The sequence below is a fragment of the Cervus elaphus genome, chromosome 5 (genome assembly GCF_910594005.1).
Source record: "Cervus elaphus chromosome 5, mCerEla1.1, whole genome shotgun sequence".
In the NCBI taxonomy this organism is placed as follows: domain Eukaryota; kingdom Metazoa; phylum Chordata; class Mammalia; order Artiodactyla; family Cervidae; genus Cervus; species Cervus elaphus.
The window spans coordinates 123,285,745-123,311,536 of record NC_057819.1 but is presented as its reverse complement, the minus strand read 5'-3'; the positions used below and the strand labels follow the sequence as shown (position 1 = coordinate 123,311,536).

The 25,792-nt window shown below is 58.1% G+C and overlaps 1 protein-coding gene across 2 annotated transcripts; it reads right to left on the bottom strand.

Annotated features, from left to right (window-relative positions):
* Window positions 1–6,253: 6,253 nt before the first annotated feature.
* On the bottom strand, window positions 6,254–22,473 carry CEP131 (centrosomal protein 131). Of its 2 annotated transcripts, none has more exons than XM_043905254.1 (26): window positions 22,250–22,473; window positions 19,656–19,844; window positions 18,809–18,918; window positions 18,274–18,388; window positions 17,848–17,975; window positions 17,510–17,626; window positions 16,902–17,057; window positions 15,518–15,635; window positions 15,048–15,164; window positions 14,696–14,846; window positions 14,086–14,180; window positions 13,443–13,625; window positions 12,901–13,077; window positions 12,695–12,820; window positions 12,460–12,585; window positions 11,299–11,415; window positions 10,767–10,869; window positions 9,863–10,064; window positions 9,416–9,523; window positions 9,211–9,328; window positions 8,799–8,954; window positions 7,808–7,950; window positions 7,551–7,728; window positions 7,268–7,464; window positions 6,490–6,550; window positions 6,254–6,409 (listed from the first exon to the last, which is right to left on the bottom strand). In XM_043905254.1, exons 2-26 carry the CDS (start codon window positions 19,827–19,829, stop codon window positions 6,335–6,337), a joined length of 3,351 nt encoding a protein of 1,116 aa, XP_043761189.1. In that variant the 5' UTR covers window positions 19,830–19,844; window positions 22,250–22,473; the 3' UTR covers window positions 6,254–6,334. The 2 variants fall into 2 exon arrangements, with proteins under 2 accessions (XP_043761189.1, XP_043761190.1); XM_043905255.1 differs by having other exon boundaries at window positions 8,799–8,873.
* Window positions 22,474–25,792: the final 3,319 nt, after the last annotated feature.

Here is a 25,792-nt window from a genome sequence, read left to right as displayed (position 1 = left end):
GAAATGAATTGAAGTTCATGTATTTGTCAGGGGTGTGCAGCATCAGCTGGGAAAGGGACAGGGACAGGGTCATGGGTCTCTGGGTGGCAGGTAGGGAGCAGAGCGGTGCGGGGGATGGGTACAGGAGTGAAAATGGGAGGCCGAGGGGTGGTGCGTCCAGCCTTTGCCCCTTCTTGTTCCTACACCTTTGGAGGGTAGTCTCTCCTCCAGCCCTGACCCCTCCCGGCACAGACCTGAACCACCCATCCCCACATACCCCCTGCCCCAGGCTCCATGGGGCTCTTCAAAGGTTGCTCACCAGGCTGGGTCCAAGGCCTTCTGGAGTCCACAGCGAGGGGACAGCATCAGCCCTGCCCTCTGGGCAAGTCCAGGACTCAGATCTCTGCCTCCTCCTCCTCCCCATGAGACCCCCTCCTTTCTCTCCAAGCCCTGCCTCCTGGAGTAGTCCCCCCACCCCACCTGGCCTGCCCCAGCCACTGCTCCACCACACCCACCCACCTGGCAGGCTCCCATCTTGCAGTTTCAGCATCTCTCTCTGGTATGGCAGACCCCTGCATCCATTCTGGCTACCTGATGCCCTGTCAGGTCACGTGTCGTGGGATGGAGGCGTCTCAGACTGAACCTGCCCAAGGCTGAGCTCCCAGCTTCCTCCCGGAGCCCCACCCTTGGTCTTCCCATCTGTCAGAACTGTGTCGTTCCTTGGCTGCTCAGGCCGGGAGCCCCGTGGTCACCATGCAGAGAGGGTGTGGGTGTGCTCCCCACTTCATCCTGGGGCTGGTGGCTGGGAGAGCACCGGGCCCCCATCTCAGCCCCCTGTGTCCACGGGGGTGTGATGGGTTCTCTCCTCACAGCTGCATGGGACTCCAAGGCCCTCTAGGATGGAGGAGCCACAGGTGGCTGGGTCACCCCAGGGTGAAGGCACCGCTCTCAGGAGCCCCGAGTAGGCTACTGCAGCAGCCCATGAGCCAAACAGCCATCATCCTAGCTCCTCTCCCTTTCACACCCACCTGTAAGGTAACCCCACTGCCTCTGCCCTCCACATGCATCCAGAGCCCCATTCCCCTACCATCCGGGCCACCACCAGCTCTTGTCTGGATGACCACCTTGGGCCCCCAAATGCCCTCCCCACCTCCACCCTCCAACAATGGGCTCTCAACATAGCAGCCAGAGAGGTTCTTTTAAAATACAAGTCAAACCTGTCACTTCTCTTGGAACTTTCCAGAGGCTCCCCTCTCATGTAGTTGAACCAGATCCTTGGGATGCCTGCATGCTCCCTGACTTCAGACCCTCCCACCCCCACTGCAGACACACCAGCCTCCCCACTGCTCTCCAGCCAGGAGCCACACTGCCCGAGAGCCTTTGGGTGGCTGTGCCTGGGCCTGCCATGCTTCCCTAGGTATCTGCATGACTAACTCCCTCATCTCCTGTTTTCCTCAAATGTTACATCTCAGAGAGGTCAGCCCTTGCCCTGTTTCACATTCCACTCTCTTGCCCAGTATTCCACATTCTTGTTCTATTCTCTCCATAGCACTCCCATCTCCTAATATACCACACGCACACATGTCAGTCACTTCAGTCGTGTCTGACTCTTTGCGACCCTGCAGACCATAACCCAGCAGGCCCCTCTGTCCATGGGATTCTCCAGGCGTGAATACTGGTGTGGATTGCCATGCCCTTCTCCAGGGGATCTTCCCAACCCAGGAATCAAACCTGCGTCTCCTGCATTGGCAGGCAGATTCTTTACCACTAGCGACAGCTGGGAAGCCCCTAATATGACACATCACTTGCTTATATATTGTTTATTATGAGCAAGCAAAGCATCATGAATTCTGAGATTCCAGAAGGGAAAACCCAAGAAGTGAGCCTGACACTGGCACAGGGTCCCTGCCAAGGTTTGAAATTGATTTGAGACACTTGCTCCTTGGAAGAAAAGCTATGACAAACCTACACAACATATTAAAAAGCAGAGCCATCACTTTGCCAGCAAAGGTCTGTGTAGTCAAAGCTATGATTTTCCCAGTAGTCATGTATAGATGTGAGAGTCAGACCATAAAGAAGGCTGTGCTCCAAAGAATTGATGCTTTCAAACTGTGGTGCTGGAGAAGATTCTTGAGAGTCCCTTGGACAATAAGGAGATCAAACCAGTCAATCCTAAAGGAAATCAACCCTGAATATTCTTTGGAAGGACTGACGCTAAAGCTGAAGCTCCAATACTTTGGCTACCTGATGTGAAGGGTCAACTCATTGGAAAAGACCCTGATTCTGGGAAACATTGAGGGCAGGAGGAGAAGGGGGCAACAGAGGATGAGATGATGGCATCACTGATTCAATGGAAATGAGTTTGAGCAAACTCCAGGGATGGTGAAGGACAAGGAAGCCTGGCATGCTGCTGTTCATGGGGTCGTAAAGAGTCAGACACGACTGAGCAACTGAACAACAGTGAGGGAGAGGCTGAGTGGCTGAGGAGGGCGTCCAGTAGTCTCCCAGGTCTTCAACATCTGCTGGAGAGGAGGGTCTTTGCTTGTGGGTCCTATGGGGCTAGGAGTGAGGGGTGAGGACAGGGGTACCAGGTCAGTCCTCATGGAGACTGGAGCCCAGCCTCAGCCAGCCCAGTCCCTATCCTAACTGCTACCAGAGCAAAAGTAATTCCCCTGAACTGAGGTTCACATCAGCTCAATGCAGACCACACCTGACCACACCCATTCGTCTGCATGTTGTCTGTGGCTGGTTTCATGCTATGCTTAACTAGGTCACAGAAAGGCTTAAAAAAAATCGCAAAGATACAACATGCAAATGCCATGTAGAGAAAGGTGTGGCGGCTACCATCAGATGAAAGGTACTTTAAGGCAAGATGCACTGTTAGGCAAACAGTGACGGTGTGTAAAGACAAAGGGTCAACTCACCAGGAAGACACACTGCTGTAAATTTGCATGCACCTACTAACATAGCCTCAGAATGCATAAAGTAAAAGTGGGCCAATATGAAAAAGAGATGATGCAAAATCACTGTTGGAAAGTTTAGCATTCCTCTCTTAGGAACTGATACAGCAAGTAGGAAAGAAATCAGTAAGGATAAAGCACAATGAATTAACCAGAGGAGCTAGAAAGCCAAGGAGATTTTTCTTTGGAGGCTGGGGCCTGAGAGACAACCCCCTACCCAGAGTATAGTACCACCCAGCCCACAATCCCTGCCCCAGGGAACAGGAATGGCATCTCAGTCCCTCTTCTTTGAGGCACACCTGAGCAGGTGGAACAGTCTCAGCAGGCAGCCCCCCCCCCCACCCTACCCCTACCATTGTAGCCTCTCAGGGACACATTTTCACCAGCTGGGATGTGTGAGATGCCACCACAAGGCCAATGGGCAGGTTATGGGCAGGACAGAGACTACAGATGACACAAAGCCCCAAACCAGTTAATGTCAAGAGCAAATTATTATGGGTGACAACAAAAACGTGAATAAAAGTAAAGTGAAGAGCCCAAATAATATTAGGTTGGTGCAATGTAATTGTGGTTTCAGACCATGAATTTTAAATTATAACTAGGTTCAAACACATCTTTATTAATCAAAATAGGAGCCATTACAATCAAAACATTTCTGCCGAGAAATAAGTTTGTTTATTCCCATAGCATAAAAATCCGTGCTTCAGATTTGACGAACTCTTACAAAGCATTTTCTGCCTCCTGTTAGTTGTGAAAGCATTCTCCCTGCAAAAAGTTGTCAAGACCCTTGAAGAAGTTGTAGTTGGTTGGTGAGAGATCAAGTGACTATGGTGGATGAGGCAAAACTTTGTAGCCCAATTCATCCAACTTTTGAAGCGTTGGTTTTGTGACATGTAGTCTAGTGTTGTTGTGCAGAAGAATTGGGACCTTGCTGTTGAACAATGCCAGCTGCAGACATTGTAGTTTTCAGTGCATCTCATCAATTTGCTGAGCATACTTCTCAGATGTAATGGTTTCACCAAGATTCAAAAAGCTGTAGTGGATAAGATGGGCACAGACTACTACACATTGACCGTGGTCTTTTTTGGTGCAAGGTTGGCTTTGGGAAGTGCTTTGCAGCTTCTTCTCAGTCCAACCACTGAGCTGGTCATTGCTGGTTGTCATATAAAATCCATTTTTTGTTGTACGTCACAGTTTCATCAAGAAACGGTTCACTGTTGTTGGGTAGAGTAAGAGAAGATGACATTTCAAAACGACCAATTTTTTGATTTGTGGTCAGCTCATGACACTTATCCAGCTTTCACCTTTCCAATTTGCTTCAAATGCTGAATGACCAGAGAATAGCTGACGTTGAGTTCTTCGGCAGTTTCTCATGTACTTGTAAAAGGATCAGCTTCTATGATCCTCTCAGCTGGTCGTTGTCAACTTCTGATGGCCAGCCCCTGCATGCCTCATCTTCAAGGCTCTCATCTCCTCTGCAAAACTTCTTGAACCACCACTGCACTGTACATTTGTTAGGAGTTCCTGGGCCAAATGCACTGTTGATGTTGCAAGTTGTCTTTGTTATCTTACAACCCATTTTGAACTCAAATAAGAAAACTGCTCATATTTGCTTTCTATCTAATATTATTTCCCTAGTCTAACATAAATATAAAATAAATAGCAAGTAATATCATTAGCAAAAAAAAAGCAAGAAATGTGCATTATAATGATATATAACATAACTACATTTATTTAAGAATGTATTCCAATATCAAACAGCAACATTCAATAATGTAAAACCGCAATTACTTTTGCACCAACCTAATAGCAGAGGTGAGGGAGTGTAAGGGATGCAGAAATTAGTACAGAAGGGCACCCAGCCTGTTCTCTGAACAGATAAATGAATAGATAAATGAATGGATGGATGGATGAACAAACAAATGAACAGATGAATGAAAAGCTGTAAATCAGGATCTGGGGAGTTAGGCACCATCTTCCTCATCAGAAAGCCACTACCATCCATTTCCTAGCTGCTTCTCTGGCTGTCAAGTAAGCCATCCCCCTGTCCCACCAACTCTGAAAGCCACCCCCAAGTGTCTGTCTTCCCTCACTGAAAACCTCGCTTGCAAAAATACTGTAGTTTAGTAATTTATAGCCGTCTCCCCCTAGCAACTCCCAATAACAGCTTCAGCTAAAACTACATTTTGGGGGAGGATCAGAGGACCCAAAGGTGTGTCAGAACAGGCGGCTTCTCCCAGAGCTGGTCCCTGCCCAATCCCCAGGGCCCCTGGCCTGGAGACCAGCAAGCAGCCAGCTCCCTCTGCTTGTGTGGCCGCTTGTGGGGGAGGGGGCAGGCCCAGCATCTGAAGCCAGGAGGGGCCAGGCCCAGGGTAGCCCTGCTCTTTTACTGCTGCATCTGGCTCCAGCCCCAGGTTCTGCGAGCGATCAGCTTTGGCACAAAGGAAGGAAGCAGCTGTCCTGTGCAGATGAGGAAACTGGGGCCCGACACCCCAAGGCAGGGACAGGGGTGCCGGGAGGGCCCTCAGGTCAGCGCTCCTGTGAGCTGCTTCAGGCCCATGGGGAGTCTGGCTCTGCCCTTGTGGCCGTCGAGACTGAGAGTGACTGCTGCCAGGACCCATGTCAGCAAGGGCCCAAGCCCCAGGACCTTCTGAGAGTGCAGGAGGGTCACCACCTCCACCAGGGCCAGCCCATGCAACCCCACAAGTGCTGGCTCTCCCCCGTGGCCTGGTCTAGCACCCTCGCCAGGGCAGTTGCGGTGACAGAGTGCCTGGCAGGAGGGTGGGGGAGGTGAGTCCCCAGAGGAGGAGCCTCCCCTTTGCTGCCCTCTAGCTCCCTTGCCCAGTCCTTCCAGGATAGGTCTCTACCCTTCTCAGGGCAAGGCTGGTCCAGGGCCCATTTCTCGAGGGCTCCAGGCTGTCACACCTCCAGGGAGTGTCCTGACTGGGGGAAGGAAGGACAGAGCCTCAGGGAGGCTGGCTGGTTCTCTAGCCATGAAAGCAAGAACAGCAGCCTGTGCAGGGGCTGGGGAGGAGGCTCAGAGCGCCTTCCCTGCAGGTTGGGGGGGGGGGGGGGGTTACAGCAAGGGGGTAAGGGTATCACAGATCTTGTCCAGGCCCAGGCCGGAACAGGGGGCCGTTCCCTCTGCTTGGGACCTAGGGCCCAAGCTGGGGAACCACAGGGCCAGGCAGGAAACAGGGAGGTGGGGGAAGTCGAGAGCAGAGCTGAGTCAGGTACCCCACGCCTGGACCCGAGGGGCCTCCATCCCCACCAACCCAGGCCCCGGACCAGGAGAGACGAGTCAGGGTCGCACAAAGTATTAAAAGACACCTCTTTACTGTTACCACGCAGCCTCGGTGTCCCGCAGGGCGGCCGCAGCCTGCTGCAGTCGGTGGTCACTTGGTGCTCGGAAACGGCCGCCTGCACTGCTCCAGCAGCTCCTCCAGGTGGTCAGCCCGCTTCATCGCGGCCTGCAACGCCCGGTACACCCTGGTCAGGCCAGGGCCACCCCCACCTCACCCCACCAGGCCGGTCAGCCACGGGGACCCACCTGGTGCTGCTTCCGGAGGCTGCTCACGGCCTCCTCCTTCTTTGCCAGGGCCATCTTCACCCTGCGGGGGAGAGGACGGTGTGTGTCTATGCAGTGTCCGAGCCAGACCCCCAGGCCAGCCTGCAGCTGAGTGTGTCAGGGTGGATGGTGGGAGGCCTCCACTCCCACCCCGCTCCCACCAAAGAGCAAGGGGAGCCACTGTCCGGCCCAGCCCACCCCAGTCCTGCTGACTGGGGCACTGCGCGGCCTGGAGGAGCTGACAACAGGATCTGTGACCGCACAGCTGACCCCACGTGAAGCCACGCCCTTTGGGAAGGGCTCCCTGCTGAGAGGAGGCCAGGAAGCCCCCACCACAAGCCTGCCTCAAAGAGCACCCACGGAGCAGGGGCGAGGGCCAGAGACCTGGGAAGGACTAAAGGATCGCTGGTGGGGAGGGGAGGAGAGGGGTCATCCTATTTGCAGAGCATCCACTCCACCCAGTCCCCAGGGGCCAAGGGCCAGGGAGCTCCTCTCTGGACACCCATATGTGGGGCACCTGCCCTGGTTTGGGATGGCCGGGCTTCCTCCCACGCCCTGGGGCCAGCATCACACAGAGAGGACAACCGAGCCTCAAGAAGGGAGCCCCGGCTGTGGCTGACAGACGCATTCCACATCAGCGGGAAGGAGGGAGCGCAGCCGTTCACCATCCTTGGCCCAGCATCCTCTTTGGAGCCACAGGGTCCTGCCTGCCTCCCCCAGCCCTGTGCTCCCCAGGACCCCTGTCAACCCAGCAGCCCACCTCCCGTGAACCTCCTCCAGCTCCGCTTGCTTCTCCCGCGTGAGCTGCTCCAGCTCGAGCCGCTGGCGGGCCCGCAGCTCAGCCAGCTCAGCCTTGACCTGCCGATTCTCCTCTTCGGACGTCGCCAGCTGGTCGGCGAACTCCTGGCGGAGGACCTGGGCCAGGCTGCTGCGCTCTCCAGTCAGCTGCTCGTTCACCTGAGGGACATGGGGACAACAGGGACGGTGTGAGTGGATGGTGGTGACTGGGGGCCAGGGCTTGGGTGACTGACCCGCCCGCTCACCGCCTTCACGTCTGCCAGTTCCTTCTCCTTCTGTCGCACCAGGCCCTGCAGACGCACGTTCTCCCCTTCGGCCTCCCCGAGGCGCCCCTTCAGCTCCGCACACCGCTCCTGGAGCTTCCGCTCCGACTGCTCCAGCTCCGAGAGCTCCGCCTCGTACTTATCCCGGACGCGCTTGACCCTGGTGGCGGGAGGAGCTGGGTCAGGGGCAGTCCCATGGCCCATCTCTGGGCCTTGCTCCGGGCTTCTCGGGGTCTCACCGGTTCTCCGCGGCCCGTTCACTCTCCTCCCTGGCCTGCGTCATGTCGGCCTCCAGCCGGTGGATGACCAGCTCAATCTCCTTGTCCCGGCCTTTCCGCATCTCCTCCTTCAGCTCCCGTTCTCGGTTCAACAACCATGCTTCCTGCAGGGGAGGCAAAGGGGGCCTGGGAGAGGGCCAGCTGAGGGTGGACCTCACCTGTCCTCAGGTCTGAGGGCCATGTCCTGTCATTAGGACCCAGCAGGGGCCTGAGTGGGAGCTGTCGGCACAGCCTAGTTCTTCCCCCACTCGGAGACCGTGTCTGCTGCCAAACTGATCCTGATAAAAGAAGGGACCTCATCTGGCTGCTGAGGGCAGGGTGGGGCACCCACAGGGCCGGGGGGCCCCCACCCGGGGGTGAGAGCATCAGTGGGGCAGCCTCTTGGAAGGCAACCTGGAAATCCCACCAAGTTGAACATGCCAGGCCCTCTGACTCAGTCAAGTCTGGGAATGTATCCCACAGATACGTGGCTGTGGGAAGGGGACAGGGTGGCCACTGGGCCACTACTCAGGCTTTGTCCCCTGGTTGATGGCTTGTGTGGCCCCCGTGTGCCTTTCTACCACCACCTCCTTCCAGGACAGGAGAGCATGGTGGCACAGCCTATCTGAAGAAAGGCATGAGAGGGTAAGGAGAGACCTGCTCCCAAGTGGGCCCCTCACACTGGTTGTGGGTCAGCCTGTCAACTTTCAGAACAGTTACCTGTGCAAGGGGAGGGTGAGGAACATCTGCCACCATCCTCTGGAGTCACTCCAGCCCCCCAGTTTCTCCCATGCCCATCTAGAAGTTCACTCAACTACAACCAGAATCACACCGCCAACCCCAGGCAGCCAGAACCCACACCCACCCAAAGGGAGGCCACCAACGTAGGGCCTACAGGCCTGCTTTGAGGCTGGGCAGGAAGGGAGAGGGAAGGAAGCCCCCACCCCCTGCCCCGGCCTCACCCGCCTCCCACCTCCTTCTTGGCGGAGTTGGCTTCCCACATCTGTCTCTCCACCTCCAGCTGGTCCTTCAGGGCCTTCAGTTCCATCTGGGGGCAGTCGACAGTGTAACAGCAGCTTTGCCTGGCCCCTCCCCACCCAGAGCTGGGTCTGCCAGGGCCGGGACGGGCCTGAGGTCAAGCGGAGAGTTTGTGGTGAGCTAGCTGGGGAGACCCCTAGTGTGAAAGCAGGCTCAGCACAGTGCTTCAGGCAGCTGCTACCCTGCCAGGGGGGGCGCTGGTCCTGGTGGTTGCCCTCCTCCACCCCTGGTGGGCACTTTCCTGCTAGGCGGGGCCCAGAGGGGTGGGGCGGGGCTGGGGGCGGGGCCTTGGAGGGGAGGAGCCTGGGCAGGGTGGGGCCGGGGGCGGGGCCGGGGGCGGGGCTGACCTGGTGTCTGCGCTCCTGCTCCTCTCTCCCCTTCTCAAACTCGGCCCTCAGGGCCCGGCCGCCTGCCGAGCTGCTCTCCTCTAGCTGCCGCCTCAGCTCATCCAGCTCTGCCCGCTGCCTGCAGGTGAGCAGGGGTCAGTCCTGGGAGGCTAGATAAGGCTGGGCAGAGCAGGGCTGGGCAGGGCTAGGCCCCGCCCCGTGGTACCTGGCTGCCTGCTGGCCCAGCCGCTCCTTCTCCTCCGCAACCTCGTTGTAAAGCCGCCGCCGCTGCTGCTGCAGGGCCCGCTGCTCCTGCTCCAGGTGCTGCTCGAAGCTGTGGACACAGGACTCATTGGCAGGGGTGGGGAGTGGGGCGGACACAGGAGGACCTCACACCACAGGGGCCCAGGGCAAGCGCAGCCAGGACAGGCTCAGAACCCACCAGTGGCCCCACACGCCGTCCATCCCAGCCGCCCCCCAGAGCGCATCCTAGGAACTGAACTGCCCGGTACAGCTGCAGCTGCCCTGCCCCTTGGTGTCCTGCACTAACCCCCCACCCCCCCAGATTTCTCTGATCCTGGAGGGAGGCAGCCAGGAAGGAGGTACTATTCACTCTGGGAGTCTGTGCACACCCCAGGCCTCGCTCCCCCACCCGCGTCCCCGGGACCCCCACCGCTGCTGGGCTCGCTCCCACTCCTGCCGGCCCAGCGCCTCCTTCTCCCGCTCCAGGTGCTCGCGGAGCTCCTCCGCCTGGCGCCGGTAGTGCTGCGCCGCGCGCTCCTCTGCCTGCAGCAGCTCTGTCGCGTGCAGACCCTTGAGCTTCTTTACCTCCTGCTTGTGCTTGGCGATCAGCTTCTGGATCTCAGGCTCCAGGCCTGGGGGTTGGGGGAGTACTGTGCTGCAGGGACCTCTGTCCACCACTGCACTGCAGGGGCCCTGCCCCATACCCACCTTAACCGTGGGGCACCCCTGACCTCTGCCCATTGGAACACCAGGGCTGCGGACCAGCCAGGAGACCCCCTCCAGGGGCTCCAGCCCGAAGCACAGCTGAGCCCACCAGTGCCCACAGCACTACTTCCTGCCCGCTGCACTGAGGCTCCTCACTTGGTGTCCTGGCCTGCAGAGTCTTCCTAGAGGAAGGTGTCAATGCAGAGGAGGGTGCCCTGGGCAGGAGGGCCAAGCGTGGGCAGGCACAGTTGGGGCTGCCCCACCAGTCCTTAGAGGGCTCTCTGAGTGGAGGAGGAGTGGCAGCCATCCTCCCCCCACCAAGACCACCCCCCCTCACTCCCCTGGAAGCTGGAGGAGGCAAGAAGACCCATCAAAGGGAGCCTGGCCAAGGGAAGGCTAGGCCCCCAACCTGGATGGGGCTCTGTGTCAGGATGCTGGTCTGTGGCCAAGCTCGTGTGCCGCCAGCCTCCCCTGCTCCTCCCAGCCTTGAGCCAGTGGGGCCCCATCCCTGGGTCTCACTGCTTCCCTGGAAGTCTCCACACCACACATGCAACTGGAACTACTGTCCTCACTCAAGACCCCCATGACTGCCCCGCCCACGTGGTGGTTCCCAGCACGATGGCCCCTACCTTTGACCGTGATCTCCTTGATCTTCCGGGTTTTCTCATTGATCCACTTCTCTCTGCGGACTTTCTCTGTGGCGCTCATGAGCTCTTTGAGTTTCTTAATCTCCTATCAACAAGGAAACAGGAGTCAACAGAGGAGCTGTAGGAAGCAGGAAGATGCAAGGACACCCTGCTCCTGGCCGCCCCATGAGTTTCAGGAGGCAGCCTTTCAACAGTGACCATGGACAAAGCAGGAGGCATCAGGGACTGCGGTCCTTGTCTGACGAAAGCTGGGAGGAGTTAGTGGGGTCCCTCTGACCAGGGACCAGAGCTGTGGTAGGTCCCCGGTCACCTCCTCTGAACCCCACTTCCTTATCTGTGACACAGAAAGAGTCTCACAAGTCCCTTGGCCCCCACCCCAGGGTTGGCCACCTGCCAAGCTTTCAGGAAACAGCTAGGAGGCCAAGGAATGAGGCGCCGGGGGCTGCCTGTCCTGGGGTCCCTCCCACAGGGCCCACGAGGCCTAGGCCAGGTGGTGGGAGGGCAAAGGGCTCACCAGCTCATGCTGCTCCTGCAGCTGGGCCTCCCTGTCCTTGCGCCTCTGGTCCCCCAGCTTCAGCTCAGCCACCAGGGCCTCACACTTCTCGCCCAGAGCCTTCTTGTCTTCGATCAGCTGTGACCAGGGGTGGAAGTGAGGCTGCTGCCCTGTGGGGCCAGGAGACCCAGCCTCCCCTCACCCGGAAGGCCAGCACACCAAATCCTGAGCCTCGCTTCCCTCCCTGGTCTGAGGGAGGATCCTGGGTCCTGGGGAGCACGCACATGGACAAGGGCGACAGCTGCCCGGGCCCTCAGTCCCCCTGGGACCTGGCTGGTGTCAGCAGAGTTCGGATAGTGATGGTGCCTTGGCTATAAGGCCCCGACTATGGCCACACCAGGAGGTTCCTGGAACGGGGGTCATTCTGTCAACCCCGTCACCCGGCCTGGGAGAAAGGCCTGCCCACTGCCTGCGAAGGTGTCTCCATGAAGCTCCCAGGAGGGCACCCAGCCTCATCGAGGACTCAAGGCAGACCCCTGATTTGCAGACACCTATGACCGCCAAGCAGAGTGTGGCTCATGGTCACTGGAGGCCACTCGGTTCCTCTGGGCTCTGTCCTCTCTTCACGGACCCCTCACACAGAGTTTTCCTCAGAAAAGGACCCGACGGGAGCTCAGCTGAGCACAGGGTGGGCGTGAAGCTTCCACCACCCTGGCAGGGGAGCTCTGGCTGCCCTGCCAGCCCCAGCAGACCAGGGGTGGCCTCCCCAGGACATAGGGAGATTCAGAGTCTGTCCTGCTGGATGTGTCCCCAGGCCCCCAGAGGACCAACTGGTCCTGAGTGACCCCACATGGCCGGGCCCCCCTGGACGTGCTCTGCCCACCTGCTCCTGTTGCCTGCCCACCATGCTGGATCAAGGAGCATGGCCATGGGTCGGGGGAGGGTTATGGCTGTGGGGAGCATCACTGGAGGCAGGCGGGGGCAGCACCGTGGGGCTGGTATATGTTGGACCCGCCCTGGTCCCCACAGAGGAAGCTGCTGTCTGTTTCTACAGAGGGAGAAGGAGGCCCACAGGGGAGGCCTGTGGGTCCAGAAATTTCCACCAAGCCCGAGCTGGTCTAGAACACAGCCCCGTCCTCCTCCTGACCGCCTTGCCGAGCCCCGCCTCCCAGGCAGTGCCACCTGGTCGATGAAAGACAGGTGCCGCTGTATGGTGGCCTCGTAGTGCTCCTTCTGCTGCCGCAGCTGCCGGCCCAGCTCCCTCTCCGTCTCTTTGACCCGCCGGAAGGTGAGGTCTCGCTGCTGTGCCTGTAGCGGATGCGGGAGAAGAGACGGAGACGAGGCCCTCAAGGGTCAGGCCAGGGGCTTGCTCCGGCTCGGGCCCCGGGGACAGACGCAGTGCAGGTGGGGACGTTACCAGCGCCCTCTGCAGTAGCACCATTGCCTGCTTCTTCTCCTCCACCTCCAGCTGCAGTCGCATCACTGATGTGCTGACCTCGGATGCAGGCTCCAGGCGCCCCAGCCCCTCCTCCGGCATGGGCCCCTGTGAACGTGGCTGTGTCAGGCAGGCCATGGTCACCCGCTGATGACCCGCTGTCCCCCCCCCCGAGACCCCTTCCACACCTGAGGGGCTGAGGCCGGCCGGCCCTGCCCAGACTTCTCCATCTCGTCCAGGAAGTTCATGATGCTCTGCAGTTTGGCCTCTGAAAGCAGGGTCCCATCCTCAGGGGGGCCAGTGGCTGCACTCAGCTTCCCAAATTTCTCCAGGTTGTCCGCTGTCAGGGAGCTGGCATCATCCTCCTGCGCGGGAGGGGCGCAGTGTTAGGGGCTGTTGGGACAGCCAAGGACTCTGGGCTGGCCTTCCAGAAGCTGCTCAGGGTCCCCCAGGGTAGAGGAAGGTCTGGTCTGGAGGGAGGGCCTCTCAAGCTGCCCAGACCCTGGCAGGGGGTACCACTGGCAGAGAAGCGGTACCCACCCCACCTCTGCCCCTAGGTTATTCTGAGGGTCCTAACCCTTAGTGAGCCCTGGGATAACTGGGGAGATTCAATCAGGTCCCATCTGGCCCTCATTAGGGTCTTACTAGAGCAGAGAGGAGCCTGGTGGACTTCCCTGGCCCCCAAAGCACCCCTGGGATCCGGATGGGCAGTGCCAGGACCCGTGGTCACCTCGTCGGTCCAGGCATATTTGTCCTTGTGGTAGGCCCGGGGGCAGGGCAGCGGTTCAGGTTCCTGCTCCAGCAGCTTCAGCGTGTCCAGCAGCTCGTCCAGGGTTGCCTTTGACTTGGCCCTGCTCCCAGCAGGGCCCATGCCCTCCAGGCCCTCACCAGGCACGTCCTGGAGGCTGGCATCCTGCAGTAGATTGGCCGTTAGATGCAGAGACCACCAGAAAACAGAAGGGGGAAGCTTTCTCCACATGAGCACGTGCCTGCCCAGCCATGGAGACTAGGCTCGACGCCCCCCCACCCCGGCTCCCTGACCCACCTCCAGGAAAACAAAAAGGGTGGCTTGGTGGGAGGGGTCTCCAGAGGCTGGAGGCTTTGCAAATGCCTAACCTGAGCTTCCAGCTCTTTTCTATGGGCCTGTAGAGGTGCCACCCCAGCATCCATGAATACCCAGCAGGATTCCAGAGCAACCATTGAGACCCCTGCCCTCCGCTGGATCGACAAGACCCATCCTGGGTGGCCTCTCCTGGTGTGAGTGACCCCACGGCCAGGGAGGGACAGCAAAGAGGCAGGTGCCAACCACCCCAGCACCGACACATCCCAGAGCCAAAGGTGGGCAGGGTGGGTGGGAAGGGCTGTGCCAAGACCTGAGGCTTGTCCTCGGAGAGCTGCTGGGGCTCTGGGGACGAGCCAAGGGCAGGCTGGCCAGCGTCCTCCAAGCCTGCAGTGCGGAACCTGGCCCCTGCACAACAGAACACAGCGTCAGCCCACCAGGGGGCTTTGCAGACGTGGAGGAGCCCTTGGGAAGAAGCCAGGCATGGGGGAGGCAGGGCTGGGGCAGCACATGCCACAGTGGACCTCATGGAGCAGTGGGGACACAGGGGAGCCCTGACCTTCTGGAGTGAGAGGTCAGGGAGCTGATGCAACTGCTCTGAAAGGACCCTGTGTCCAGCTCCAGAGTAACTGGGACAGGAGTGGAGAAGCAGGGCCTGGTGTCTGCTGAGAGCAGCACCCCTTATTCATGAGTGTAAGCTGCCAACGAGGCAATGGCACAGGGCACCAGGGGATGTTGGCAGAGGCTGCACCTTCTTAGCCAGGAGCCTTCCTGAGGGAGAGGGATGGGGAGGTCTGGACGGGGGGCATCTGCCTTCAGGGATAACTCCAGGAGGTGTCACCATATTGGGGAGCCCGCACACAGAGCCGGAGGCAGTGGTGGGTGGACGGCAGGGCAGCCTCTGGGCTCTCAGCCCTGCTCACCAGTGTTATTGGCCTTGCGGGTCTGCTGAGCGGTGCTCCCTGGCCTCACGGCTGGCTCCTGGGTGGGCTGGGGCTTCTCCGTCTTCCCCGTCGCCTTCAGCAGCCCAAGGTCAGCATTGCCTGATTTCTGGGCTCGCTTCTGCTGCAGTTCCTGTCGTGGGGAGCCCCTGTGAGCAGCCAGGGCCAGGGGAGAGGGCAGCCCCTCATCCTGCCCCCAGTCACACTGCCCAAGGCCCCGTGCCCAGGGTCTCGGGGAAGGGGGCAGGGGGGCCCCCGGGAGCACAAGTGGTCTTGGCACAGGGGGTCCTCCCTCAGCACCAGGCTTCCCACACGGCTCAGGCCACCCCCTCACTTGGATGGCTGCCCTCCGGGCCTGGCGCGCCTTCTCCTCCCGGGCCTTCCTCCTGGCTGCCTCTTTCTGTTGGTGTTGGTCCAGGAGGGTCCCCTCTCCCAGGCGCTGCCGCTGCCCCTGAAGAAGCCAAGCCACAGTGTGTTTGACTGGAGAGATGGGGTGGCCCCATCCTGCCATTTCTCTGCCCCACAGAGGACAAGCCCCCCTCTCTCAGGTGGCCAGTGGCTCCTGCAGGTGGGAGATAGCTTTGCATCCCAGCCAGAAACCACCCCACATTTCAGCAGGGGTGACCCAGCACCCAGGTCCTGTGACCGAGCAATTCAGGAGGGAGGAAGCTGGGCCCCCAGATGAAGTGGACTCATGGGGCAATTCTAGGTTCAAGCCCACTGGTCAGAAACCCTGCCGTACACAGCTGGACCCCTGGGATTCATGCCCACCCTGCGGAGTGTGGCTCACACACCCACACTGACCTCTCGCTTGGACGCCAGCAGGCGCTCCAGGCGGGCGGCTCCGGCCTGGCGCCGCTGCACCTGGTGTCGGTACCAGCGCTGGATGGTGACAGCGGCCTGGTTCACCTGGTGGATGAACCTGCCAGAGAGCGGAGTCAGGATGGAGGCGGCTGAGTCACAGCCTCCCTCCCTGGGTCTCCAGGAGGCCCAGCGGGCAGAGAAGCGGCAGTGCACGCGGCCCTTCTTCAAGTGCTGGCGTTCCCAGGGAAATGGAAAAGCTCATCCGCACAGACTATTCACAATCGATAAAAACCGAAAGGAACCCAAAGGCCCACCACTACCTGTGAGCGAACTCTGTGTGCTCCTGATGGTGACACTACTCAGAGACAAACAGCAACAAGTCAGAGACCCTGCCGACCGAGCACGGGAGGCCACAGGCTGGGGGTCCATGCATGGCCCACCAGGGAAAGCAAGCTACAGGGGACAGGCTGGTGTGGCCAGGGTCTTGGCCAGGAGGGGCTGGGTGAGAGGCGTATGAGGGGATCCCAGGGTAGGGGGTGATGTTGTTCCAACTACACACACATCGAATTCATAAACCTGTGCCCTCAGAGGGGCATCCTGTTGTGTGTGAATTATACTCAGTAAAGCGGGTTAAACACAAAGCCTTCACCTGGGCTCTTGGGACCCCTTGTCGATTCACTTGGCAAAGGTGCTAATGGACCATACAGGATGTGAGTGGTCACCGGCCATGGGACATGCACCCAGAGGGGTGTCCCAGTGTGGACACCCAGGCCTTGCCCAGCTCCTCCCGCTCGCCCACTTCCAGGGCCCGGTTCTGAGCTCTGTTGGGACAGCCGTGATGACTGCTCAGCCAGGTGGGGCTCTCAAAGCCCAGGCTCTGATCACTATGTGGTTCCTGACCAAGCACAACGGCACAGACCTGCAGAAGCAGAAGATCCCACCGCGCCCACACCCCGCCCTCCCCCGTGGCCAGATTCCAGGGGCAGCCCCATCAGTGTTCTGACCTTTGCAGTTTTATATCTTCCTTCTGTTTAGTGTTTTTTTACTTAGCAGTTTACTGAAGTGATTACATATTTATAAAACTCACCCATTTGGAATATACCATTCAATGATTTTTAGTAAATTTAGAGAGCTGTATGACCACCAGCATGATCCAGTTCTAGAATGCTTCCACTGATCCTAAAAGACCCCCTCTGCACTCCTCTGGCCCCAGCCAGCCACTGCTCTACTTTCTAATTCTGTAGATTTACCTTTTTTGAGGCTTTGTATAAAGAGAACTGTACAACGTGTGGTCTTTTCAGCCTGCACCATCTTAAAACAATTCTTACATGGACATTTCTCTCCCTGGCACCTCAGGCCTCCTCCCAGCCCTGGCTGTGGTCACCTCTCAGCCTCCTCCTCGGTCACCTCCTTCCGTCTTAGCAGGCTGGCGGTACCCCCCGAGTTATTCTGGACCACGTGGTTGCTGCGGGCCACGTTCTTCTGCGGTTTCCCAAGGCTGCTGCCCTCGCCCTCGTCTGTGGCTGCCTTGATGATGTTGCTGACCGGGAGGGAGGATAAAGGTTCATGGCTGCCTGACCCGGCCCCCTCTCCCAGCCTCCAGGGGACGGCTCTGTTTGTGGCTTGGGGAGCTGCCTCGGCCTTGTCCTGGGGCCTGAAGACCCCAGGAGCAGGTGAGGTCCTGTTCCGACGTGCTGGTCATCCTCAGGGTCACCCTCTCCCCCACCAGGGCCCATCTGGTGGCACCCAGGGTTAAAGGGCACCACACTTAACACAGCAGGCTCGCAGAGCGGGATGGTGACTTGGGACCCACAGGCCATCCCTGACCTGAGCATGCTGGGGCGGGGCTGGGGCGGGGCTGCTCTGCTCAGCCTGCTCAAGGTCTGCCTTGGCTTCGGTTTCAGGTGGGGATTGGAGACTTGGGGGGCAGCTGTGGTTTCCTCAGTGGAACCCCAGATAAAGATGAGCCTGGGCGTGCCTGTGCAGCCTTACTTGAGGGAGGGAGCCGTGTGGTTGGAGCTCTTGGGGGGCGGCAGCACCTTTTCTGAGGGGGTGTAGTGGTTGTGCACCATGGTGGTGACGCAGTTGCCCACGGCACCCTTGTTGCTCCTGCCGGGAGAGATGGGGGTGGGGGTGGCTTCAGGCTCTGGAAAGGACCCCCCATTCACATAGCTGGTGCCAGGGCTCACTGTGGCACTGTCCCAGTGTGCCTGCCGGGCCCCCTCCACGGCCACCATGCCCAAAAGTAGGGCCCTTCTCAGGACCCAGGGAAGCTCCATCAGGGTGTTCTGCCAAGTGGAACCCAAAGTGTGAGGGTGTAGCCAATGCACCTGTTGTTGGCGGTGAAGTTGGGGGCCAGGGGCACCGTGCACTCTCTCCTCCTCGGGCCCACTGGCACGTCGAGGGCTCCAGGACTCTGGGCATCAGATGGCAAGGTAAAGGCCCTGGGCCGGTCATCCTGTTCGTGCACACAGGCAACAGTCCATCACCCCGCTGCACATGCCTCTGATGTGGGGCCCCTGCCCTGCCCCCACCGCCTCACCCACACATGGGGAGCTGTGAGATGACCCAGGGGCTTGGATGGTCTTTGCTCCTCCTCACACTGACCACCGTGGTCAAAGCTGGCTAACTAACACTAATGCCCCCTGCCCCCCACCAGCCCGTTCCACAGGGCAGCGAAAACAAAGTCGGAACCAGGCGTCAGCCCCAATGAAACAGCGTGACGGCCTGGCGACTCAGCTCAGCTGCAGCCTCACCAGCACATTCCACGTGGCTCCCTTCTCACTGGAGGCTTTGCTCAGACTGGCTGGCCTTTTTCTCCCACTGGGGCTGCCCTCGAAGAGAGTCAGGAAGTCTGGGGGCTCTGCCGGCCTGAGTCACAGAGGGGATGGCAAGCAAGGTCAGTCACGGGGCCTGGGGAGCCCGGCTCCAGGAATCCAGATGACAACTCGTCTTATGAGGGGACAGGAGGGGCCAGGTCACTGATGGGATCTCCCACTCCGAAGCTTGCAGAAAGAAATATCACTTCTCAGGCCCGCTCTGACAACCACGCCCAGAAGAGGCGCTCACACCCTGTCCTGTGGCCACCATGACAGCCCCAGGGAAAGCCCAGGGTGGGCAGCAGCCTTGAGGTTCACATCTCTGCGAGGGAAATGACAAAAACTCATCCTGCCTGCCTTGCCCTGGGCTGGCCCCCCTGTCCAGCCAGTGCTCACGCCGGTGAGGCTGGGAGAAGGACTGACCGAGGCAGGGGAGAGCAGGATGGGAGTACCTGGGGGGGTCAGAGGTTACCTGAGGGGGCTGGGCCACGCCTGGTTGGCTTGTGGTTGGTTGACCTGCGTGGCGCTGTTAGATCTGCGAAGGTTGTTGATGGCCCGGGAGCCTCCGGGCCCTGGGTTCTCCTGCAAAAAGGAGAGAAGCAACTGACCATGTGGCTGAGGTTTCAGACCCTCACGAGTCCACTCAGGGCCAGGCCAGGCTTGCACACAGATTGAGTGAGAGGCTCTCCTGGGTCACACGTAGGCAGGTGAGCAGGTGACAGGTGGGCGGGGGAACACCCTGGGGGCCCTGGGTTTGCCCTGCTGAGGTGGGGCAGGTCCCGGGCCTCTCACGTGAAATGGGAGCGCCTCACCCCTGGCAGGTGGAAGGTCCAAGGGGAGGCGTGTGACGCCTGCCCAGGCACCACAACAAAGGCTACCGTCCTCCTCATCACCTTCTCACCAATGAGCCTGGCCATTCGCTACCCACGGCAGTTCTCGTCCCAAAGTTCCTGCTGCCGTCCAGCTGCCCACTTGCCACCTACTGCCTGCCCTGCACAGGGAGCTCCTCCTTCCCCACACATCAACCTCATTACAGAGGAATCACACAAATCCAAATGTTGCTGGAACAGGAGGGATGGAGGGCTTGGCGCTGGCAGGATCTAGGCTCTATGTGGGGCCAGGTGACCCTAGCAGTGACCTCTTGGTGAGTCAGCTCCCTGGTCTATGAGCCGGAGTCCTTCCTGCCCCCGGACAGCCCCAGGGATGAATGGACACTAAAGTGCCTGCCGAGGTGTGCAGCTCACCCAGGAGTCAGATGCCACCCCAAGACAGGGGGCTCTGAACAGCCCCCAGACCTGACACCCAGCTCTGATACTCACCAGCGTCTTCCTCCTTGGCTCACTGCCAGTGACCACGGAGATGGAGCGGGTGATGGGCTTGGTGGTGGAAGCACTATTGGGGCGCCGGTTCATGGGTGGAGGGAGGCCTGTCAGACTCAAGTCCACGCCTTCCAGGCTGCCCTCGGGGCCGCTGAGGGCCCTGGAGCCTTTCATGGTGGATAAGTGGCCCTGAGAAGAGAATAAGGGAGGTAAGGAGGCGTCCTCCGAGGAACCAGGTGGTGCGCACACCCTCTCCAGCTCGGCCGCAAGGGCCCAGGGCTGCGGGTCTGAGTCTGCATGCCACTCAGCTCCCCAGGGGCCTGCCGTGCCCACCACCCTTGTCGCTCGGTGGCTGTCTCCTTATCAGGAGCAGAAATGAGTGGCAGAGCAGGACACTGAGCATTAACAGCAAAAGGAGGCCCTCCTGGGGTCAAGAAGACCCTCCCTGGAAGGGCACTGCTGGGGGTGACCCTGGGCTGCTGAAAGTCATGGGTATGAGTTCCTGTTCCATGACAGGAACTCTACCTGCCTGGGCCTCATATTCCTCATCTGTAAAATGGGCCTTCAAAAGTGCCTCCTCTCAGGATTATCATGAGGTTCAGACAAGACGGCCATGAGGCTGGCCTGTGGTTAGCACCCGATAGGTGATTTTCAAACTGGAACTTGTTAAAGCCCCTAAAGTTATCTGGCCATGGAACACCCTCCGTCTCCTTAGAACCATCCAGAATACCCACGAGCTCCTGGGAGGCAGCATTTGCTCTCGTGTCCAGGTTTCCCTCCTCCCCTCCTAGGGTGGCACTTCCAGTGTCCCTTGTTGGCCCTTCCCCATCCAACTGCTCAGCCCTGGGCCTCTCCCCCCAACCCTAGGGGACAGCCTCTGGCCTCCTGGCATCAAACACCATCTCTGCACGGCCGGTTCCCATAGGCATAGCTCTCACCCCATTATCCTCTAGTTCCCAGCTTAGCTGACCATGCAGTACATGGCACCTCAGACCCAAACAGACTTCTGACTGCCACCTCCAGCTGCCCCTCCCCAGCGGGCATCTTCTGAAACTGGCTCAGACCAAAGATTCAGGTCTCATCCTGATCTGTTCCTCCTCTCACCTCCGCACCTGCCCCCTCAGGCACCCAGCTGGTGCCCCTTTCCCATCAGTCCCTTCCCTCCACAACCCCTGTCTGAGCCCCCATCTCCTCAAACTGAACAACCACAGCACCTCTCCTCTGGCCCTGCCTGACCAGCCTAGCATCTCCCCACACAGCAGCCTCAGCTGATCTTTCTGAACCGGGTCTCAGATCAGAGTGGGAGGACACTCAGGCAGGGGGAATAAAGTCACCAGACCTGGACTGAGAATAACACCCCTCAGACCTGACCCTGCTCTCTGTGACCTCCTCACTGCCTCCCTTTCCCACCTTTGATCTGCTTGAGACCCTTCCCTGGGATGTGATGAGCACCGTCCCCCTGCCACCTTCATGCAGAGGACTGCCTGTCCCTGTCACTCCTCACTCCCTCATCCTGCTTCACTTGCCTCCCTTGGCCACCTGCCCACACAGGTTAGTCTGTGCACTGCCTGATGCCCTCGTAAGAATGTAAGGCCCATGAGGGTGGGGACTCTGCAACCCCAGAATCTGGCATGTGGCATGTGCTCAGGTAACCAGAGGAGATAAGCTGGCACCAGGAGTGACCAGAAAGGAATGAGCATAGCCCTCCATGCCATGGAGGACTCTGGTGGGCCAGTGGGCACACACCATCGTCACCCAGGGTCAGTGCTGCAGCCTCCTTCAGCCCCAACACCCACAGCAGAGGCTTTGGCCCCTACTCTCCAGAGTGAAGGCAGAGGCTGTCCCTGCCACTCATTAGGCCAGTGTCCTCGTGTATGTGTTTCCGGTAGTGTGAGTGAAATCTAACACCCTCCTCTCTCCTCAAGGCACCAGCCACACCCAGCCTAACTGGGTCCACTCGAGGGGCTGGCACCCTTGAGCAGCAAGGAGTGTGGGGGGCTCTGGGATGGTAAACAAAAACTCTCCGTGGAACCCTCCAAACTAGACCTCATCTTGCATATAGAGGTGTCCCTCCCAGGATCTGAAGGTGGTGTCCAGAGCCTCCACCTGGACCCCTCAGAATAAACTGTCCCAGAACCCCAGGAAGCTTCCCTGCGGGTAGCTCCCCATGTCCCTGGAATTTGGCTCAAGGTAGGGAGATCATCCTCCCAGGAAGGCGATAGGAGCTCACAGGCCCTGGGGCATGAGCCCCTCCTCACCGGTGTGGGGGCACTGAGGGGCCCTTACCTGCACCTTCCCCCTCACCTGGGCACCTTCAACTGCACAAGAATCCCCTTCACCTGCATGAACCCCTTCACCTGTGTGAGTGCCAGGCCCCCTCACCTGCGCTGGCCTCCCCACCTAGGCGGGCCCAGGACCACCTCACCGGCACGAGGCCCACTCACCCGCACGTTCCACCTCACCTGCACAGCCCGCGATGCCCCTCCCTGCGCGGGCCAGGGATCCCTTCATCTGCGTGGGCCAGCCCTTGTGCGCGAGTCCTGGACCCTTTTCACCTGCAGGGGCCACCCCCAACTGCACAGGGACCCTCTCACCTGCGTGAGTCGGGCCTGGACTCGGGGCCTGTAGGACCGAACTGCGAGGGATGCGCGGGGCCCTCCAAGTGGAGACACAGGGAGCCCAGGCTTCGGGCCGACGACCTCGGGATCTCGCGCCCTCGCGCCCCCGGCCCCGGCGCCGACTACGAGGCCCGGTGACAATGAAGCGGTCGGGCGAGCGGCGGCAGCTAGCAACCAAACAGCCTGGCACCTCCTCCCCGTCCGTCACGGAGGCCCGCCTTTCCTGCTCGCGCCTCTTCTGGATTGGTCCTCCGGCCGCCCACTCCGGACGTCCCGGGAGTTCATTGGGTGACTCGGCTGTCCTTCGAGAAGTTCAAGCGTGGGAGGAGCCGCAGGGAGCTGGGGTGGGGCCTGTGGTGGCGGCGGGCTGCCGATTGGATATGGCCGCGGGAGGCGGGGTCTCAGCTGCGGTGGGGGCGGGCCCTAGGCGGAGCCTCTGAGGAGGGGTGGGCGAGGAGGAGAAAGGGGGGCGGTGAGTGAGGAGGGCAGTGGAGCGCGCGGGGTAGCTCCGCGCTTCTTATCGTGGGCCCAGCCAGCCTTCCAGGCTCCAACTCAGTCTCAGGCCGGGCCGTCCCCCTGGCTCCCATGCCGTCCCGCGGATCCCACGCGGTCCCTGGGCTCTCGCGCGGTACCCGAGCTCCCTCCTTGCCCAGACCTGTCTGGACACCTGGGTCCAGTTACTCTCTGAAAGCTCCGTTTTTGGGTCTGGACCCGCGAGTCCCAGGGAGGCCCGCCTGTGAAGCTGTCAATAAGGGGCCCATCCTCGGGCGACCCTGACACCTACCCTCACCCTTAATGCCCGCTCCCCTCCTTACAACCCAAGACCGCGCGGTGGCGGCGTTGTCCCTTTTTTTCTGTCCTTTTCCCGTCTTGACAATGCCATCCCTTTTTCTTTTTTCTGCCTCCTTCTCCGAAGTTTTAATCCCCCACCTCCTCTCCCCCCCCCCCCACCCCCACCCCCCCCACCCCCCCCCCGCCAACCGCCTGGCGGTTGTTTCCTATCTTTTCTCACGTCCAGACCACTGTCCCCGCTGGCAGGACCTCTCCTCTTTGGCGTCCCGCGTGTTTCCCTACCTGCACTGTGCGTCCTTCCCAGCGCACAGGTGGACCACACCCAGCTCAGCGCTACACTGTAGCTACGCTACACCCCTAGTCTGTGATCCCTTCAACAGGAAAGCCCCCTCTCCTCCAGGAAGCTTCTGGCCTCTCCAACATTTTTCCTTTCAAAATAGCACATTGCTCATTTTTGTCCCATTTTTATAAATCAAATACTATTTTTACTTCCAAAAAAATCTAATTTATATCAATAAAAATCATATTTTTAGGTGTACAGCTGAGTTTTGATGATGCAGAGAGCTGTTTAGGCTTCCCTGGTGGCTCAGACGATAAAGGATCCCCCTACAATGCAGGAGACCTGGGTTCAATCCCTGGGTTGGGAAGATCCCCTGGAGGAGGGCATAGCAACCCACTCAAGTATTCTTGCTTGGAGAATCCTCATGTACAGAGAAGCCTGCCCGTCTACAGTCCATGGGTCACAGAGTCGGAATTGACTGAGCAACTAGGCACACACACAGAGAGCTGTTTTACCACCACCACAAACAAGGCACAGAACTTTCTCTCCTCTCCCCAAACCATGGGCTGCCTTTTTGTAGCCAAATCCTCCCCACCCCTTGTCCCAGTCACCACCAACCTGTCATCTGTCAGTCTATCACTATGGTTTTGCCTTTTCCAGCGTCTTAGAAATGCAATCCTGTGGTGTGTACCATTTTGAGTCTGGTTTCCTTCACTTAGTCATGTGAGTCTTCCCTCTTCCTCTTCATTGCTGACTAGTATCCCACGGTGTGGGTGAACCATCCTTTATTACTCAGCAACTCAAGGACTTATTGGTTGTTTCTGGTTTGGGGCAATTATGAATGGAACTGCTGTAAACAATCACTTTTAAACATTTGTGTGAACTTAAGTTTTCATGTCACTTGGGCAGATACTTAGGAGGGGACTGCTGAATTGTATGGTAACTGTCTAAGATACTGCCAAACTTTTCCCAAAGGTGATGTATCTTTCTATTAATGCATTCTCACCAGCAGCCTGTGAATTCCATTTGATCCTCCTTGGCCTCACACTTGTTATTACTGGATTTTTAAATTATTATTTTTAAGTAATACTAACAGGTGTCAGGACCTCACTGGTGTGTCCAATGGTCTTTGCAATGCAGGGGACACAGGTTTGATTCCTGGTCAAGGAAGATCTCACAGGCCTTGGAGCCAACTAAACCCACACACTGCATCAAAAGATCTTAACACAATGAAGAGACCGAATGCTGCCAACTGAAATAAATATTCTTAGAAAATCCTAATAGGTGTGCAGTGGTATTCCACATGGTCTTCAACGGCATTTCCCTAACAATGTTGAGAAACTATCTGTATGCTTCTCTGTTCGATATCCATATACTTTCTTTGGCAAAGTGCCCATTCACATCTTTCACCCACTTTGTAAACTGGGGGTTAGTTTATGATTGAGTTTGGGGTGTTCCTTATATGTTCTTGATACAAATCCTTCCTGAGAGTTGGGATTTGCAAACACCTTCTCCAGTCTGTGGCTTGTCTTTTTGTCCTCGTGTCATTTAAAATAAAGTTCTTCAAGTTTGATGATACCTAGTTTTTTTCTATTACAGTTTGCGCTTTTTATATGTCACAGAAGCCTTTGCCTAATCCTAGGACAGAACATTTTCTGCTCAGCTTTCTTCTAGAAGTTTCATTTCTAGGTAGGTTTATGGCTCACTTTAAATACTGTGTAAGATATGAGAAGGGGCCAAGGTTCATTCTTTTCTTCCAGTTGTTTCAATATGTGTTTTCAATATGTGTTGAAAGTCTATCCTTTCTCCATTGAATTACCTTGACACCTGTGGAAAACCAACTGACCATACCTGTGTGGCTGTTTCTGAACTGTCTAAACTGGCCCACTGATCCATGTCTAAACTTTCATGCGTCCCACAGTGTTGACTAATGTTTCTTGACAGTATGTTTTCAAAGCAGGTGCTGTGAGCCCTCTTTGTGCTTTTTCAAAATCACCTTAGCTATTCTAATTGCTTTGACTTTGGTTGTAGCTTTTAGGATCAGTTTGTTTCCATTTACCGCCTCCCCCCCCCAAAAAAAAATCTAGATGGGAATTATGTTAAATCTGTAGATCAGTTTGGGGAAAATTGACATTTTAACAGTAAAATCTTCCAATCTATAAACATAGTATATCTCTCCATTTATGTAGGTCTTCATTGATTTCTTTCATCAGTCTTTTACATGTTTCAGCATACAGATCCTGTATCTACTTAATTTACATCTAATTATTTCAGGTTTTGGATGCTATCATAAAGCACCTATTTTTGGCCACACTGGGTCTTCACTGCTACGTGCGGGCTCTCTCTAGTTGCAGGGGGGCAGGGGGTACTCTTCCTTGCGTTCTCATGGTGGTGCCGTCTCAGGTTGTGGAGCACAGGCTCTAGACGCATGGGCCTTAGCTGCTGTG

Coding starts and splice junctions, on each gene's coding strand:
- CEP131 (XM_043905254.1), bottom strand. CDS start 19,829: ATGAAAGGCTCCAGGGCCCTCAGCGGCCCCGAGGGCAGCCTGGAAGGC. Junction 12,821..12,900: donor GGCCGGCCTCAGCCCCTCAG/GTGTGGAAGGGG, acceptor CCACGTTCACAG/GGGCCCATGCCGGAGGAGGG. Junction 7,951..8,798: donor CCAACTCCGCCAAGAAGGAG/GTGGGAGGCGGG, acceptor CCTCCCCTGCAG/GAAGCATGGTTGTTGAACCG.